The 19,588-nt window shown below is 49.8% G+C and overlaps 1 protein-coding gene across 8 annotated transcripts in view; it reads right to left on the reverse strand.

Moving 5' to 3' along the window:
• The window catches only part of Dock6 (dedicator of cytokinesis 6), a 58,761-nt gene extending 48,341 nt beyond the window's left edge, over window positions 1-10,420 (reverse strand). For all 8 annotated transcript variants that reach the window (XR_005284551.1, XM_038321108.1, XM_038321107.1 and 5 more), the window contains exons 1-7: window positions 10,299-10,420; window positions 5,109-5,196; window positions 4,465-4,640; window positions 3,097-3,165; window positions 2,747-2,876; window positions 1,629-1,841; window positions 268-353 (exon numbers count right to left, since the gene is read on the reverse strand). Coding sequence is in view for 7 of the 8 variants with exons in the window: in XM_038321108.1 (XP_038177036.1) it covers window positions 268-353; window positions 1,629-1,841; window positions 2,747-2,876; window positions 3,097-3,165; window positions 4,465-4,640; window positions 5,109-5,196; window positions 10,299-10,342 (806 nt within the window). In the remaining variant the exon portion in view is untranslated. The remainder of the gene's footprint in view (window positions 1-267; window positions 354-1,628; window positions 1,842-2,746; window positions 2,877-3,096; window positions 3,166-4,464; window positions 4,641-5,108; window positions 5,197-10,298) is intronic.
• Between the last annotated feature and the right edge of the window lie 9,168 nt (window positions 10,421-19,588).

Here is a 19,588-nt window from a genome sequence, read left to right on the forward strand (position 1 = left end):
CATGGTGTGTGTGTGGTGTGTGTATGTGTGTGTGTAATGTGTGTGTGGTGTGTGTATGTGTGTAGTGTGTGTATGTATGTGTATGCATGGTGTGTGTGTGTGGTGTGTGTATGTGTGGTGTGTGTATGTGTGTGGTGTGTGTGTGTGTGTGTGTGTCATGTGCTGATGTAGAGGAAGCATGTTTAGGCATTTGTGCCTTCAGAAAGGGGAAGGAAAAGCCTATGGTGTCCTTACAGGGAAACCCATCTTTGCTGCTCTTTGACTCACTTGAGTGACAGACACTTGACCAGAATCCGCTGTCCAAAGTGCTCTCGGGGTGGCTCTGGGAGGCTGCAGCGTTCTACAGTTTCATCCTGTGGGGAGAGTGGGGATGTCTGGGGTGGTTTCTTCAGCAAGGTTCTAGAATGCCTGGCCTGAGATGAGCCGCACCAATCCCGGCTCCAGTCCCCCACACCCCAAGCCCGATGGAACTTCCCACATGGTGTTTCCCAGCCCAGAATGCCTCCTCTCCTTCTAACCCAGCCATATCCCCACTATCAATCACACAGCATGCTGGTCCATTCTGTTCAGAGATATACAGGAAGTGCCAACAGATTCTGTTTGGATAGATATGGTGTATGAAGAAAGCACTCAGTGAATGCTAGACAGACAGACAGACAAACAGCTCAAAGTCTCTGAGTTTAGCAGTTGGGTTTCCAACTCTGTGACTTGGCGAGGGTTGTGAATGTATTACCCACACAACACCACGTGAGAGAGTCAACACTTTAGTATAGAACAGGGCTTCCACCTCAGGGCTCTGTCCAGCTATAGGCTAACGTGGGCATCCTGAGCACACCCAATGTAGGTAGAAGACAACACTCGGTAAGGTGGCTGTGCTATACGTTTTCTTTGTTTTATTCTGAGACGTGGTTTTACGCAGTCCTGATTGGCCTGGAATTCATAGCCAAGGTTTACCTTGAATGTCTGATTCTTCAATCCCACCTCCCAAGAGCTGGGATTATAAGCATGGGACACCATGCCAAGCTTGAATGCATTGTTTGTTTGTTTGTTTTTTTCGAGACAGGGTTTCTCTGTGTAGCCTTGGCTGTCCTGGAACTCGCTCTGTAAACCAGGCTGGCCTTGGACTCCAGAGATCCACCTGCCTCTGCCTCTTGAGTGCTGGGATTAAAGAAGTGCACCACCACCACCCTGCTTGAAAGCATTTTTGACTTACATATTTTAAACTTCAAAAGTGTTTGTTGGTATTTATACCAATAACCCCATGCTAGCCAAGAAGTATCTCTATTTGCTACAAACCCTGCAAGTATTGACTGAATATAAGGCCAACTCTCAATAAATGGTTAAACAAAACATAATTGTATTTACTAGATGCCAAATAAAATGGCTAGACATATAGAGACACATATAATAGGTGGTCAGCACACTGGTTAATTAAATAGAGAAGTATACAGTAGGCATACAATGGATAGGTTAAATAAATGTAGAGATAAGCACTTAGTGCTCAATAAACGTCATGAGCTGAAGGTGGGTATACAGTAGGCAGCCAGTAAATACTGGCTGGATACACAGGGACCTAGTCAGGGGGTTAGATTCTGGTCTGGGGAGGGGCAGTGAGCCCTGGCACTCACCTCATCAGGTGCAGGGTACAAGGTGAGCAGGGCAGGGGCCCGGTGCTGCCGCCTGAGGGCTTCATTGCGCCGGTCCACATCCTCAGGGGCTGCCCGCTCAAGCAGTGCTGGTAGTAGTGAGTCCGAAGCCAGGTTCCTCAGGCTGAAGATGCCAGAGGCCCCACTGCTTCGAGGGGTGTCCTCTGGAGAGCCTGAACAGTGCTGGGAATCGTCCTGCAGTTGAAAATGTGCCAGCACTGAGCACCAACTCTATGCCCCTGCTCTCCTAGTCTATCCCTGTAGACATCTAATCCGCATGGGAGAGAAGCTGAGGGATAAGCCAAGGTGGGGTCACTGCTACAAGGGTCACTTGGGGGCCTGGTTGGCCTGTCCAGAAACTTCTAGAAATACTTCTTTGTAGGGAGCTCTCCACATCCCACAGGTGACCCTTCTCTGGCCAACTGGAGCATACCTAATGGTCCCTGGGCTGGACCAATCAGAGCCTTCCCTGGGACTTTGGTCACTGTTGCCAGGGAAAGGGGAGTTCTTTCCTCCAGGTGACTGGCTGACCTAGGACCCTCGGATCACCCTGTCAGCTGTCTCACAGCTCTGACTCCAATCTAGTTCATCTCTGCGACCTTGATTCTCTGACCTGTCTATGAGCCTTGGCTTCCCCTTGCATCTAGTTTTCTTATTTGTTTTTCATTTCCCTCCCTGGCCCCCTACCCCGGCTAAGGACAAAACCCATGCCTGGGCTTTGCACAGCACTGAGCTAAATCCACACCTCGCACAACTACCTCTAACAACCATAGAAGCCTACTAGTAAGAACAAATGATTATTGGCATACAGTAGGTGTTCAGTAAATGCTGACCAACAAAATATAAGCATTAATAACTTTGCTCTCCTCAGACTCTCTGCCCATGAAGATAAGGGTTGTGGCCCCGAGTCACTGGATGAACAGAGCACAAGCGGCAAACCTTTGGTATACAAACAGCAAGTACTTGATAAATATGCGGAATCATGACTTTCAGTCCCGGGATCAGTCCCGGGATCTATTTCACTCATTAGGATCAAGGCTAACTAACAGGGCATTTTCCTGAGTCCGAACCCTCAGTAATCCCACCCAGCGGCCCCTCACCGTGTCCTCAGGACCGGTCCTTTCATCCCCAGAGGTATCCTGCTCGAAGACCTGGCAAGTGAGGCCTTTCTGTCGCTCTCGCTGTGTCTCCGTAGTGACAGGGCTATACGCTGTACTCAGGTGCTGGTACCTAGCAGGAGGGTGGGGCAGGGCCAATCAGATGGCGGAGCTAGGGACTCTGATACAGGGATACAAGTGAAGTCACACGACAACTACCAAGGCCCCTTTTTACTAAAGAAGTTCAGCTGCTCTTGGTCGGTATAGTAGGTGGCTAAACAGAGGGGCCAACCACAAACTACAGCCCTGCCACCCTCCTTCCCCTCCCATAAGCTGCTCTGGGTCGGACGCACCTTCTGCGTACAATGACCCAGTCCTCCGAGTACATCGCCACCGCAGCCCTCACCTGGGCGTCCAACTTTCTACAGCAAAATACAACGAGGGTAAACAGAGGTGGAGAACATTTCCAAAGGCCTAGGAGAAAAGGACTGTCGGTACCAATGCTTGGGAGGCTGAGGCAGGGGAATTACAAACCAGGCTGGGACAGTGTGAGATTCTGTCTTACTAACAGCAGGCTAAGGATGCAGCTTAGTGGTAGGAACCAGCTTCCTGTACACCAAGCCATGGGGTCCATCCTCGGCACTATGTAGACCACCACGCCCTGGGGTAGACCAGGCGTGATCTGCAGACCTGGGATCACAGCAGCGAGGAGACAGATTCAGAAGAACCAGATGTTCAGGTCCTGGCCTGGGCTACATGAGACCCTGCCTCAAAACACAAACTCAATGGGCCGCAGAGATGCTCAGCAATTAAGAACACAGGCTGCTCTTGCAGGGGACCCAGTTCAGTCTGCAGCACCCACATGGTGACTCATAATCATTTGTAACTACAGTTCCAGAGGATCCGACGCCCTCTTTTGACCTCCATGGGCACCAGGCACACAGGTGATGCATGGACATGCATGCAGGTGAAACACCCATATGTGTAAAATTAATAAACCTTTAAAAAGTAAAAAAGGTGGGGGGGCTGGAGAGATGGCTCAGAGGTTAACAACACTGACTGCTTTTCCAGAGGATCCAGGTTCAATGCCCAGAACCCACATGGTAGCTCTCAATTGTCTGTATGTCTGTAACTCCAGTTCCAGGGAATTTGGCACCCTCACACAGACATACATGTATGCAAAACAACAATGCACATAAATAAAAATAAATTTATAAAAGGAAGTGAAAAAGAAAATGCAGCTGGAGAGATGCTGGGCAGGTACAGTGCTTGCCACACAAGCATAGAGACTGGGGTTCAGATCCCAAGCACCCATGCAACAGCAGTGGTGAGCATGGTGACCCAACCAAACCCAGACTCAAGAGGCAAAGCAGGGCACCCCTAGAGCAAGCTGGCTGGAAAGACTAGCCAACTTGGGGAGCCCTGGAGTCAAGTGAGAGACCCTGCCTCAATACATCAGGTGGAGAATGAAAAAGGAAGATTCCTGAATTCACTTCTATGCACACTTACCTATCACACACACACACACACACATACACACACACCCCACATCCACAAACAACAACAACAATTTTTTTTTAAAATCAAAGATGCCGAAATGGAGGCTCAGAGAAGGAGAGCAATTTCCCAAGGCCACACAGGCGTCCAGGGCCTGGGGTTGAAGCTGGGAGTACGAGACTTTGGGAGAGGGCGTGAGGTGTCTGTGTGTGTGCAGAACGCACCCATCCTCGGGGACCCCAGACTCTGTGGTCCGACATTCTCGGGGCTGCTTCAGTAGTTCTAAGTCATCGGCTGGGAACTCTACCAAGTCCCTGAGGGGACCGGGCTCAACGTCAGGTGGCCGGCTCAGAAGCACGTCCTCGAAGTCCAGGGGTTCCACAACCTCCGTCAGAGGGACCTGATTAAAGTACAGTGGCCATGGCTCCCACTGGTGACAGGCAGGGAGTATGCTCACAGTTGACTTTAGACTGCAGGAGAGGGTCGACGGGAGCCCGCGGGAGCTCAGACTTTCCACAGCAGCTTGGCCAGCGCCCTGCCCCCTCTCCCCAGGGACTCCAGGAAGGAAATCACACCCTGGCTTCTGGAAAGACTCTAATGGTAGAAGGAATGGTCGGAGACAATTCCTGAGGCCCCACCTCTTCCCCCTGTGGCAGGAAGTCTCTTCCAGCCCCGAGTCTGGGGACCCATCTGGGTGGTCCAGGAAACCTGTATCACCCCCAGACCACCCTTGGAACACACGACCCTGCATCTGCACAGATGTGGGAAGGACAAGGACTCCCTCCTCCTTGGCCACTGAACGCAGATGGTCCAAGCAGCATCAGAGGAGGGTGTGCCCACTGCTTCCAGCCACAGGGCAGGGACTCACCCCCAGGGAACTACTGGAGCGGCGGCTGGAGTGGGGTGAGCCGCTGCGTTCGCGGGACACCTGCTTCCGGACCTCGGCAGCCACTGTCCTGGGAAGACAGAAAAGGTGTATGAGAACAAGAAAAGTCAGGAATGGGGAGCGGGGTTATTTGTAAGAGAGAACTTGGGTGATGAAAGGAAAAATAAAAACAGAACGAGTTTTAAAAAGAGAGAGAGAAACCTGCGAGATGGGCTCAGCAGGTAGAAGTCTATGACCACCTGGGCTCAGACCCCAAGACTCACATGGTAGGGGGGAGCTGACTGGCAAAGGCTGTCCCCTTACTTCTGGTGCCAAGCGTGTAAACTAATTAAAAACAAGGGGCTGGGAGTAGCACAGTGGTGGAGGGCTGGCCCTGCTGCTGTGGCAGGCCCTGGGTTCCATTCCCAGTGTTGCAAGCACTGCAAGAATAAATAGATAAAAGCTCCTGGTCCCTTCCTACATCAGACAGGGAAGTGTCACTGTGCCAGACGTGAGGGAGTGACAGTTTCCTCCCATGACCTCCCCTCTTAGACCCATCGATGTCTAGAGGAAGACACTATCCCTCCATCTTTCCTGGGGTCTTCAAACACACCAGTCTGGCACTGCACTTGGAGCAGGAACCTACTCCATCCTGTCTGTGAAGCTCTGCCCAGCCTCAGTTTACCTGACCTCAGAGGGGCCAGTGAGCATTCTGTAAGTGTATGTTCTCAGGGAGCCTAGGATGAGGCTGCCAGGGTGGAGGCCAGATGCCAGGCCTGCTGCACTGGAATCCCAGCCTTAGAGGAGGTCGTGCTGATTCTAGGTGTTCAATAATGTTTCTTTTGTTTTGTAGTGCTGAGGATGACTTCTGGCCTCCTGCATGCTAGAAAATGCTGCAGCTGAACCATGCCCTCAGCCCCTCACTGGGGGACTCTAGGCAGGGGCTCCATAACTAAGCCACACCCCAGGCCCTCACTGGGGGATTCTAGACAGGAACTCCATCACTGAGCCATGCTACAGCAAAACAAAACCAAAAAATGCCAGCTAGCCAGTGTATGTATAAAAGTCAAAGACAATTCATGGGAGCTGTTTTCCTCCTCTCACTATTGGACCAAATTCAGAATGTCAGGCTTGGTGGCAAGCCTCTTACCTGCCGAGCCCTCTCAATGGCCCCAAATTAAACTTAGGTTTATTGTTTATTTTATGTGCATGAGTGTTTTGCCTGCATGTTATGTGTGTAACCCTCAGAGGTTAGAAGAAGGTGGGTGTCAGATTCCCTGGAACTGGAGTGATGGCTGACTGTGAGCCACCATGTGGAGGCTGGGAACCAAACCTGGACCCTCTTAACCCCTGAGCCATCTCTCCAGGCCCCGTGAAATGAAATGAAAATGAAGGGTTTGTGCTCAGATGCAAAACCTCAAAGCAGAATCCTCTGGAGCCTGGGGCACGCAGGACTCCAGGGTTAGTATTTCTAAGAGGTGCAAGGACGGGGATGGAGGCTACACCCCATCTGAGGTGGTCTTCGGCTGGAGAAAGGCACAGGGTTGGGGAGGAGGGCGGGTGAGACACAGCCCTTGGCCTTTGCAGCCCCAGTCATGGGAACTGCTGCTCTGTACTATGTACATGTCCAAATTACTACGATGGCCTTGTGCCCCACTGCTAGGAGTAATGGTAGAAGGGGTGTGACGTGTATACAGATGGAGGGCAGAGGTCAGCTTCTCATGTCTCTTCTGGTACCATCCATCCTACTTCCTGAGAAAGAGTCTCTCCATTGGGATAGGTTGCTGGTCAGTGAGCTCCCGGGAGCCAACCATTCTCCATCGTCCCAGAGCCGGGGCTATGGTGTTCTACCACATCTGGCTTTTACATGGATGTTAGGGACTGAACATAGGTCCTCATGCTTGCATGGCTGTTTATTGACTGAATTACCTTTCTGATCCCCCAAAATTTTGAAACAGGGTCTCATGTAGCCCAGGTTGGCCCAAGTCCCAAGTCTCACTGTGTAACCCAGGCTAGGTTTGCACTCTCAACCCTCCTAATGTCCATGGCTCACACGCTAAACCTCCTCTACAAATAATCTGATTGGTTCAGGCATCCTAGGAGAACACATTTCTCTCTCTCTCTCTCTCTCTCTCTCTCTCTCTCTCTCTCTCTCTGCAAAGATATCAGCACCTAGAAAACTCTCTTCACCACAGAGACACAGACACTCAGAGACACTACAATGACACCCCCCACTGCAATGGTTGAGACAGCTACCAGGGACAGTGCCTGCTGCCCAAGCTGATAACCCACACTCAGATCAACAGCCCCCAGTACTGCAGAAACAGGGACAAGAGGATCCCTGGGGCTCCCTAACCAACCAGCTTAGCTGGAGCTCCAGATCCCAGTGAGCAACCCTGCCTCAAAAAGTAAGATGGAGGGAGGCTGGCTCAGTGGTAACTTGCTGCCAAGCCTGATGAGCTGAGTTCAATCAAGAACTCCTGAAAGCTGTTCTCTGACTCCATACACGAGCTGTGGAACATATGAGGGGCATGAGTTGACTTCACATCTACACACACACACACACACACACACACACACACACACACACACACAGTTCACAATGGCGGAAGTCCAGGATGTAGGAAGAGAACACATCCACTCCTGGAATCTGACTGAGACAAAAGAGGTAGATATGATTGTGTAATCCCCACACTTGAGATTGGGGGACCGAAGCAGGAGCCTTGCTGCCAGTTCAAGACCAACCTAGACACAGAACAAAACCCTGTCCCATAAAACAAAACAAACAGAAGAGGTGGGGACGACTCAGTAAGTGCCTGCCATACAAGCATCAACTTGGGGTAGAGGCAGGCATACCAGAGCTTGCTGGGCAACCAGCCTTGCTGAATCTGTGAGCTTCAGGACCCACTAAGAATCTCTGCCTCAAAAACCAAGGTGAAGGTGGCAAGATGGCTCAGTGAGCAAAAGCCCTTGTTGCCAAGCCTGATGACCTCAGCTTGATCCCTGGCATCTATACAGTGAAAGGACCAAACAGACTCCTGCGAGCTGTCCGCTGACCTCCCCCACACACTGGGATACACAAGTACACATAAAGTAAATGAAATATATATATATATATATATTTAAAAGTTAAACATGCAAGGAAAATGTGGTACATTTACACAATAGAGTACTACACAGCAGAAAACAGTAACGACAGATTGAATTTTGCAGGAAAATGGATGGAGCTAGAAAACATTATTTTGAGTGAAGTAACCCAGACACAGAAAGACAATTATCACATGTACTCACTCATAGGTGGTTTTTAAACATAAAGCAAAGAAAGCCAGCCTACAAACCACAATCCCAGAGAACTTAGACAACAATACAACAATGTGGACACTAAAAGAGACTTATATAGATCTAATCTACATGGGAAGTAGAAAGTAGAAAAAGACAAGGTCTCCTGAGTAAATTGGGAGCATGGGGACCTTGGGGGAGGATTGAAGGGGGGAGGGGAGAGGCAGGGAAGGGAGCAGAGAAAAATGTAGAGCTCACTAAATAGCAGTAAAACAAAACAAAACAAAAAGTTAAACATGCACAGTGCCTCACGTGGTCATCCCGGTACTCAGAAAGCTGAGAGGTAGGATGACTGCTGGAACTTTGACGCCACCTTGGGCTACACGTTTAGTTCTAGACTAGTTAGAAGAGGGTGAGAACCCTTCTCCAAAGGAAAGCAAACACAGAGCAAGGCGCTGGACATGGGTCTCTGCTGTTAGAGCACTTGCCTGGCGTGCAGAGAGCACTGTGTTCCGGCCCCAGCGCCACTGATACTGTGTGTAGTGCACGCCTGTAAACCTAGCACTGGGTAGAAAAGCCAGGCTCCCAAGACCAGTCTCTGAGGTCACTGTGGGCTACGTGAGAGCCTGTCTCAAACAAGCAAAACACAACCACGTGTAACCAAGATTCCACTCAGCTCCCTGATGTTAGGGTCCATCTGGGAAATTATGGGTAAACTCAAAGGATAGGTGAATACAGGGGTCAGGTCTGCATGCAAAACCGTCCACCTACCAAACTTCTTGGGAAGTCTTGGGACACTTCCCTAAAGTGCCTTAGGACCCCAGGATCACTTTCTGATCTTACCCTGGGCTCCACAGCTCCTATTCTCCTAGACAACATCCATCTTTCTCACTTGAACCAAAACAATTACTCAAGGGCATAGGGACTTAAGAGACGAGAAACACGTGGTACTTTGAGACCCAAAACTGTCCAATTGCTCTGCCGCAGGTCACATCCCTCCTCTATCCAGAACTCTCTATGGCTCTCACTTCACCTGGGGCCAAAGTCAAAGTCCTCCTTCTGGTCCGCAAGACTCTCTAAAATCTATTCCTATCAGCTCCCTCTGTGGCCTCAGGGCCTTTGCACTCACTTCTTCCCTAGATGATGGACCAGAGATCTTTTCCATCCTTTAGGTAGGTGCTTGAATGCACCAGCCCCTCCCACATAGCTGATGAGCCGCTCCCCCCACCCCCAGCCTCCCCACCTGCTTCCTGTCTTATAGATCCCCACCATATCACTGTCACATCTATCTGGCACCTGCTTGTCCCACCATGCCAAACCCAAGAGGGGCTACTTCTTGTGTTTCCATTAGTGTGGGACCCACAAGTGACTTCTCCCACCTAAGGGTGGTCAGTGGATCAGATTCCAGAGATGATTACGAACCCGCCCCAGTTTTGAGCCTTCTTCCAAGCTCTCTCCCAATCACCAATGGCCACGGGAAAGGATCCCCGAGCATCTGTCGCCTGTCCCCCTGCACCGTCTGCCCACCAGCTGGTTTAGTCCCCAGCCCCCTCGCCCCCCCCTGCACCCAGGCGGTGCGGGGAGAGGCTGAGGCAGGAGACTGAGGGGGGCTGTCCCCAGCTGTCCTCCAGCTCCAGCAGCTCCTTCTTCCCAGACAGCTGGGTTCTGGGACCCTAGGCGGGGGAGGGGCTGAGAATTTCCTCTGGCCGCGAGGAAAGGACAGGAGAGTAGCTGGAGGGTCGGGATGCAGCCCGGGAGCTCCGGGGAGCCCGCCGGCACCAACTCAGGATGCGCTTCCTCCTCCGGGAAGTCCTCGGGGATCCCGGCACGCCCCCGCTACCGCTCCTCGCCAGCCCCCAGCACTCGGCAGCCCATCCTGCCCGGAACGACAGTGTCCGCGGCCGCACTCGCTACCTGTTAATCTTGTGAGCGAAGGCGCGGCGCTCCGAGGCCGCCATGACGCCCCGCGTCCCGCCGCAATCTCCGGAGTCTGGGAAGTCGGACTGGGCGGGGCCGGCGAGCGGACGGGGCGTGGCCTTCACTGATGGGGCGGGGCCTGAGCTAGGGACCCGCATGAGCCGCGGAATGAGGCTGAGAGATGGGGCGGGGCCTTCTCTGGGTTGGGATTGGGCCCGGACGGGGGTGGAGCTTTCCCTAGGATAGGGCGGGGCCTTTCTGGGATAGGGCGGGGCCAGCACTGAGAGTAGAGCAGAAACGTTGGGAATGGGGAGGAGCCTGTTCTCCGATTGAGGACTGGGATGGAGATAGCGCTGACAAGGGTTAGAGCCAGGCTGTGATGGGGGCTGTCCCTGCTCTAAGATAAGGACCCGGCTAAGACTGGAGAGATGGGGAGCCTTTGTGGGCGTGGCTAGTGAGGGAAGCCCTTGATGGGGAGGGACATTGTGGGCATCACTAGGATGGGTAGGGAACTGGGGGTTTGTGAAGACAGGTGGGGGCCAGGCAGAGCTGGGCTTGGGTGGGCAAAGCCGGGAGTGGAACAGGGGAGAGCCATAGAGGGGAAGATTTCCCCCTTGCAATGGGGTCAAGATGGGGAAACTGAGTCTTCTGTTGGGCTAGGGAGGAAATACCCGGTAGGTCCCCACTTGTCCCCGGAGACAGTCTGACTAGAAAACAACGTCAACGTCACACATGGAGTTAACAATAATTACTAAGTTTTTGCTTATAGCTGTGTAGTAGACAGAGCAGGGAAGGTCTGTTGTTTTCCATTATTGACAAAATGCTAAACTGGAGCCTAGAGTTATGGAGGCTTTTGCTTAGTATACCTCACGAGGGGCTCAAGGGATTCCATGCCCATCTGGGTAGAAAGGTGGATGAGCCCAGGGATGTCAGTCTAGGAGGTGTGACTCAGAAAGCTAGCACTGATATCTGAGGGAGCCAGTCTGAAAACTTCTGTCTGCCAGAAGATGTAGCTTTATTAATTTGTGGCCTAAAATCTCTTCCCTATAGTTCCTCTCCTAGCATTAGTTTTCTGGGGTTGTTCAGTCCTGGCTCATCTCTGGATATACCAACCTTCTCCTGCCTCCACACCTTCTCCTGGGAAGCGTCTGCCTTCCCAGCAAACACTGTCAAAACAGTCTAGGGAGAGTGGGCAGCTGTGTAACACCAGGGCATGACCGCCTCAGAACTTTTGCATGTGCAAAAAGTTCCCGCTTGTGGATGCTAACGTATGATGAAACCGGGCCAGCAGGTCAGAGTGACTTGCCCCAGTCACCCAGCAAATCTATATTAGTTTTAAAAGCCACAGAAAGGAAACCTAGATGGTAGGGGCACCCCCTAGAAGTCCATCTGCTCCTTGCCCGGCATGCAATCTATGTACACAGCTGTCAGGAGCCCACACACCTGCCCAGAGTTGTCCAGCTGCTTCTGCCCAGGAGATGCAGAATGTAGCTCCACCCACCACGCCCAGTGTCATTCTGAGGTCTCTGCTTCCTCCTCTTCTCTCAGATTGGGTGGGAGGATGTGAAGCCAGCCTCCCTGCTGCTTCTGTTGTGCGTGGTCTTGGGGATACCTGAGTCCAGTCACATCCTCCCTTGGGCAGAAGTCTCTGTGACTCTAACCTCACTGGGGCCAAAGTCTGTTCCTTAGCCTCCAGTCCCTGAGTAGAGCACCACCACCCTGTTCTTATAGCCTCCTCTTGAAAGCCTGCAGTCCAACAACCCGTCCGCCTCTGACCGCCCAAATATTCGGTCTCACCTCAGGGCCTTTGCGCTGGCTGTGGGTTTGTCCTGTCACTCCCTACTCCACCCAGTCAGCATGTTCTCATTTAATCAAGGAAATTCAGGACTTGCCCTATTTACCAAACGTCAGATTTAAGATTTGAACCCGAGGAGTTTGATGCCCCCCACCCCCAAAGGAGAGCAACTGTGCCAAGATCAGCTACGTTCCACTTCAGACCTGACTATGTGGCCTACAGCTCAATTGTCAACCTCTCTGATTTTTCCCTTCTCTTCACCAAGGTCTCCTGGTGAGTCACATGACAACACACAGATATATGGGTAGGGGAGCAGGATCCCGGAGCCTGGATCCTCTGGAGAAGCTAATGGGGACCTAACCAGAGCCTGGGGACTCTCAGAGTGGCTTTGGTTTCCCAAAGGGTGGTTTCAAAGCTCCCTTCAAGTCAAGATAGTGTCCAGCACCACCCAGGTGCCCGCCAGACCTGATTGTCAAGGCCACACCTCTGCAGGGCACTGCCAGGCCTGACTCAGCCGGGCGGGGCAGGGGAGCTCTTGAAGTTGCTCAAATGCAGGAGACTTTGGCCTCTACATGATGGGGTGTGAGGTGGGGCTGGTAGACCCAGGCAGAGGAGGCTGCGAAAGGGGAATTCCTCACTACCCTGTGGGGGACGGATGTATGTGGGGCTGAGGGGGGCAGTGGGAAGGGGTGGGTCCCAGCAGCTGACTTGTAGACTAGTTCACTTTCCATGTGAGAAATGAGGGATTGGAGACCGTCCCCTGCTGGGTGTGGCAGCAACCACATGTAACCCCAGCACTTGGGAGGTAGAAGCCGGGGACCAGCCTTGGCTATCTGTTGAGGGAATTTGCGGTCAGCCTGGGCTACATGAGACCCTATCTCAAAATAGCGGCAAAAGTCTTCCCTTCATTTACACTACTGTACAACGCTGCTCCTTTTTCCTGGGAAGGGAAGTTTCTGACCTGCCATCCCATGAGCTTGTGGTGGGAATCACTGTGGCATTAAAGTGTCTTTGTCGGCCCAGGGAGACGGCTCAGTGTGTAAAGCATCTGCTGTGTGTGAAGAAAAACCCGGATTCAGGTCTTAAGCACTCACTTGGAAGCCAGGCATGGTGGTGTATGTCTGTAATCCCAGAACTGAGGGAGCAGGGACAAGGAGCAGGAGTTAAGAGCCAGCCTCAGCTGTGGAGGGAGTTCTAGACTAGCCTGGGCTATATGCGACTATCTCAGAAAGCAGCGAGAGGCTGCTCTGAGGACCTGTGCTGATCGTGAGTACCCAAGAAAACATCCAGGTGGGCAACACACACCTTTAATCCTAGAACTGGGGAGGCAGAACCAAGAGCATCCCTGGAGCTCACTCTCCATCAAGCACAGCTGAATCAGTGAGCTCCGTGCACAGTGAGAGACCCTGCACCCAATAGGAAGGACGACTAAGTTGGCAAGACTGGCAACTCGAGTCCAGTCTCCCTCCAGCCTCAAAAGAAAAGCACTGAAAAGAAATTCAATGGAGAGCGACAGAGGAAGACATATGGCCTTCACAGGTTACACACATGTACCCCCACACAGGTACACGCACATGAACAGGTAAACATACAAATAACACACGCAGATTTTCTTTAAAGATTTATTATCTATACGGGGGCTCGAGTATACATATGTGTATTGTGTGTGAGCCACCAGCCTCACGGGACTGACTTAGGTACACTTTCCATTCATCAGGTCTGTTTTGATAAATTGATGACTCACTGAATCAATGTTTTAAAGTGACAAATTAATGAGCGATTGACCGAATGAATGAGTGAGCAAATGAATGAATGGACGGACATACGCCTGAGTGAGTGGATGCGTGACTGAGAGGATGGGTGAACGCGTGCATGAGGGAGGGAGTGAATTAACGAACAAGTGAATGGCTAAGCGAGTGTGTGAATGAACACACGTGCATCTTCTAGAGTGCTAACAATCTCAGACGCAAAGATTTTTTTGATTCCTTTTCCAGGCTGACCACAGGTGGCCTGGGTCCTGTTTGGGCCTTAGTGTCCTTTTTGGTAAAGTACAGGGAACCTCAGGCCTCAGTCCACAGGGCCACAACAGGGGCATTAAGGTATGCCACCCCAACATAAGCCGCCAGGGCCTCACAAGATTGTTTTCTTTGCTCCTTCCGGAGCCAGGAAAGGAAGCCAGAGCCAGGCAGGGTGTTCAGGCCTGCCTTCAGGACTTGAAGTCACAAAGAGAGATCACAGGGCAGGTCCCAGGCTTCCTGTTTTTCTTGGAACAGATTGTCTGGTTACCGGATGCTAGGCTGTCTCTGATGCTGTAGCCCATAGCACTCTGGAATTCTCTGACTAAAAAGTCTTCTTCTTTTTTCAAGACGGTTTCTCTGTGTAGCTGGGGTTGTCCTGGAACTCACTCTGTAGACCAGGTTGACCTCACACTCAGAGATCCTCCTGCCTCTGCCTCTTGAATGCTCGGATTAAAGGCGTGCGCCACCACTGACCATCAAAAGTTTATTTTTGTTGTTGCTGAGGATGTACTAAGCAAGTACTCTTCTACCAAGCTACAGTCCCAAATACTCTTCCATTGCATTTATATATATATATATATATATATACACACATATGTATACATCATATGTATTATATGTTATGTCACATAAGGCATGCATATATATGGTGTCTGTGCATGCAAACGCATATTTATAACACACAGTCACATAAGTGTTTCCCAGGTGTGGTGGTGTTAAGTGGAGGCAGGAGGATCAGAGCTCCATCTGGGCTGCGTGCGATCCTATCTCCAAAAAAGTGAAACAAAAGCGGGTGGTGGTGGTGCACGCTTTAACCCCAGCACTCGGGAGGCAGAGGCAGGCGGATCTCTGTGAGTTCGAGGCCAGCCTGGTCTGCACAGTGAGTTCCAGGACATCCAGAGTTACATAGTGAGACCCCATGTGGTAGTTTGAATACAGTTTGGCCTCCAGAAGCTCAAGAGGGAGTGGCACTTAAGAGGTGGCTTTGCTGGAGTAGGTATGGCCTTGTTGGAGGAATATGTCATTGTGGAGGCAGGCTTTGAGGTCCTATATGCTCAAGTCATGTCCAGTATTTCAGTTCACTTCCCTGTTGCCTGAGCATCAAAGATGTAGAGTTCTCTGCTTCTTCTCCAGCACAATACCTGCCTACATGCCACCATGTCCCACCATGATGATAATGAACTGAACCTCTGACTGTGAGCTACCCAATTAAATTTTTCCTTTATAAGAGTTGCCGTGTGAGGCAGTGGTGGCCCATGCCTTTAATCCCAGCACTCGGGAGGCAGAGGCAGGTGGATCTCTGTGAGTTCAAGGCCAGCCTGGTCTACAAGAGCCACTTCTAGGACAGGCTCCAAAGCTACAGAGAAACCCCGTCAAAAAAAAAAAAAAAAACAAAACAAAACAAAAAAAAAAACAACAAAAATAGTTACCATGGCCATGGTGTCTTTTGCCAGCAATAGAAATCCTAAGACACCCTGTCTTGAAAAATAAAACAGACAAAAAACAAAAACTGAGTCCATGAGATGACTGACTCCACAGGTAAAGGCGCTTGTGCCTAGGCCTGGTAACCTAGCCAGGCAAAGGTAATACACACCTTTAAGACCAGGTGGATCTCTGAGTTCCAGGACAGCCAGGGCTACACAGAGAAACCCTGTCCCGAAAAACTGGGAACACATATAAAGGTGGAAGGGGACGACCAACAACCAATTCTGTGAAGCTGTTCCAACCTCCACACATGTGTCATAGCAAGTGTATGCACACGCACTCACCACACACTCATCGTACATATCAACATCACACATCACATGCATGTAATGATTTTATTTTATTGTATGTGTGTTTTGCATGCATACATGTCTGTGCATCACATGCATGTAGTGCCCTTGGAGGTCAGAGAAGAGTCTTGAATCTCCAAGAACTGGAGTTAGAGGTGGTTGTGAGCTGTCACGTGGATGCTGGGAACCAAACCTAGGTCCCCTGGAAGAGTAGCCAGTGCTCTTAGCTGCTGAGCCAGCTCTCCAGCCCCTACAATGACAACTTTTGACAGTGTAACTTTCCTCCTCCTTCCCCCACTGTGCTGGGTAGTTTTTTTTTTGTTTTTTGTTTTTTTTTTTTTTTTTGTCAACCTGACACAAGCTAGGGTCATCTGAGAAGAGAGAATCTCAGTTGAGAAAATGCCTCCATTAGATTGGCTTATGCAAGTCTGTGGAGGCTTTTTCTTGCTTGATTATCAGTGTGAGTGGGTCCAGTCCACTGTTCTTGGCCTGGTGGTCCGGGGTGTATAAGAAAGCAGGCTAAGCAAGCTATGGGGAATAGGCCAGTCCCTAAGTCACTGTCCTATTGCTGTGAAGAGACACGTGACCAAGGCAACTCTCATAAAAGAAAGCGTTTAATTGAAGCTGGCTTACAGTCTCAGAGGTTTGGTCCACTATCATCATGGTGGGCAGCAGGGCAGCACACTTTGTTAGGAACCAGGTCTGCCCCCAGATTGACTTCAGCAACTCAGCACCAGCAACCGTGTCATCACCAGCTGCCAAAAGCGACATCGATGCCCTTTAAAAGGTCACCAGCATCAAGGCCCACTCTTCTGCTCTGCCTCCCTCTTGATCTCTGTTTCTGTTTCTCTTCCCCCTCCCCAACCCCCTGCCTCTCCGTTTCTTTGTCTCTCTCTTGTCCTTGCTCCAAGGTGTCCTCCCCTAATAAATCTCTCGAGTGAGATCTGTTGCATGGGTGTGTGATCTTTGTGACATTCCTTGACCAAGGTGCTCTTCTGCAGAAACCCTAACATTGGTGTAAGATGTAGACTTGGTAGAATGTCCTGGTGCCTGCGTGTTCCCTGTTTGGGTATCTAAGCCGCACTAGAACCCTACCCCTTATCTCTAGTCTACCTGCAACAGACTCACCTCCTGGCTCGCTGATCTCTGTGAGTTCGAGGCTAGCCTGGTCTACAAGAGCTAGTTCCAGGACAGGCTCCAAAGCTACAGAGAAACCATGTCTAGAAAAACCAAAAGAAAAAAAAAAAAACAAAAAAATAGACCTACTCTGAAAACAGATGTTTTTAAACAGCAACCATGCAGCTCTCCTCCATCTTGGCCAATGGATCTCATGCAGATGCAAGCAGCTGCAGGGCTGGCAGTCATCTTCCCTAAAGTTAAAGAGGTTAAAGAGTGCATACCATGTGACTTACCCAGCATCTTCAGACAACCAGGTGGCGCAGAGCAAGAACTGTAAACATCTCCGTCCTGTGGAGTCCTCTGTTTATCATCACATCTCCTGGACTGGGGAAGCAAAAAGTCTCAGATGTTTGGATTAGTATGGGCCTTTGTATGATAACAAAAATCTAAGAATATATTTGCTGCAACATACTATACATATGATTCAACCCTGGTTTAGAATATACTGTACATGATGATAAAATTTTAAGGTTATAAAGGTGTACTCAGGCTAACAAAAACTGACTTAGAGATTTATACCTAGATGCTTACGTCTTTGCTAACTGTTCAATGCCAAGCTACTAGAAAACTTAAATAAGTAACAATATATGCTTGACAAATAAGATATATTTGATATTCGAGATTTATAAGTTCCTCAGGTCTGCTCATATTTATAGTAATATTTATATAGCTACTTTGTCCTTGCTCTTGTTAACCTTCAGAGCCATTTGTGTGAACTAATCAATACAAAAAACTGCAGTGTCCTATAATGGTGCACTATAAAAGGATCAGTAAAATTGCCGGTCTCCCAACTGACTGTGTCTATGATGAAAAGTTTTATTTTGATATTAGAAAATCATCAATTAAAAAATGCTATTTTTAAGTCTAAACTTAACAAGGATGGAATGCAAGGCATGCAAGCTAGCAGTCACCTTTTAGATGCGAGAATCTTCCGTATGCTCAGAACTACACTTGCAGTTTGCTAAGCACTAATGCAATTCATTACAGAACAAGTTGTATTTAGTCTCCTGTGTATAGTTTCAAAGTTGCACAAGCAACGCTTGTTTAGTTTAGATATACTTAGTAGATGATATTCAAACTCTTCAGAGATCTGCTGAATATGGCATTCAACGTGTTTAATTAAAAGGGGGGATTTTGTGGTAAAGAGACATGCCAACTCCAGGCATCACCCATAATCTCCCCCCAAGAAGATGATGGGGTACAGAAGAACCTCCACCTGGAGCATGATTTAAATGTGGAAAGTCGGCCGCTCGGTCAAAACCTGTTCTTCACCTTGACTGCCGTCAGACCCTGTCCAAACTGTGGTCGAGCAGGATACTGCGGAGTTGATTGCCCTTCTTCGCCTAGATAAGGTAAGCTGCCCCCCAGGTTCCTACTCCACATAAAGTAAGCTGCCCCCCAGGTTCCTACTCCACATAAAGTAAGCTGCCCCCCAGGTCCCTACTCCACAGGAAAGCCTGTTGGCTATTCTGGGCCTGGTGGGCACAACCGACGCTGCTCTGAGACTTCTGACCATGGAGGGATCTAGGGTAATTGTCCAGGTAGGCGGTAAGGACCTGTCATTTTTAATAATTTTGGAGCTGCTTGGTCTGCACTTTTGGCTTACTCAGGTAAAACGTATCTGTCCCAGATCTCTGATGGGGTTGACTGATGGGCTAGCCATAGCTTTGCTAGCTTTCCCTCAGTTCAACAGCAGCAGCCAAGGCTTCAGCTGCCCACTCAGTTCTCTTCAGTGTAAAAATCACTTTCCTAGGCCCCCAGCTGAGAGAGGCAGGTTTACCTTGCTACCAGACTCCAAAAACAAGAGAGGCACTCACAAAATAGATTAAGTGTAACATTTTACTGTTTCTTTATTTAAAGGCTCTCCCTTTCCAATGAGGGCTTTCAGTAACCAGCCACCTGGGTCTCATGGTGATGACTGGACAGAGGAATGGTGTGAAGTTTATGTAAGGTCTGGAGATTCGAAAGCTTAAGCCGTGAGTGTCTAAGGAAATGTTTTAAGATGTGTAAATGCAAGTTATAAAGGTGAAAGAAAATGTCTTAAGGTATGTAAATGTTAAGAAAATGTCTTAAGGTATGTAAATGTTATTTGTAAAGGTATAAGAGAGTGATTTAAGATATATGTAAAAATGAAAAATGTTGGAACGGAGTGTGGCGGCGCACACCTTTAATCCCAGCATGGGGAAGGGGGCAGAGGCAGGAGGATTTCTGTGAGTTTGAGGCCAGCCTGGTTTACAGAGTGAGTTCCAGGATAGCCAGGGCTACCCAGAGAAACTTTGTCTCAAACAAAACAAAACAAAACAAAAAGAAGAAAATTGTTTCTGATTTCATTGCATCTGTGTGCTATTGTTATATTAAGACTTCAAATGCTGAGTTTAACGTTAGTCAGTGGAGTTCTGACGAGCTGTTATTCCAGCTCCCGGAAGCACTGACTACTTGAGCCACAAGCTCAAGATTTTAAATATCCTCTGGCTGTCTTCTAAGTAGAGACTTAAAAATGCTTCTCACTGAGCTGGAAAC

Source organism: Arvicola amphibius, chromosome 3 (assembly GCF_903992535.2).
Source record: "Arvicola amphibius chromosome 3, mArvAmp1.2, whole genome shotgun sequence".
Taxonomy (NCBI): Eukaryota; Metazoa; Chordata; class Mammalia; order Rodentia; family Cricetidae; genus Arvicola; species Arvicola amphibius.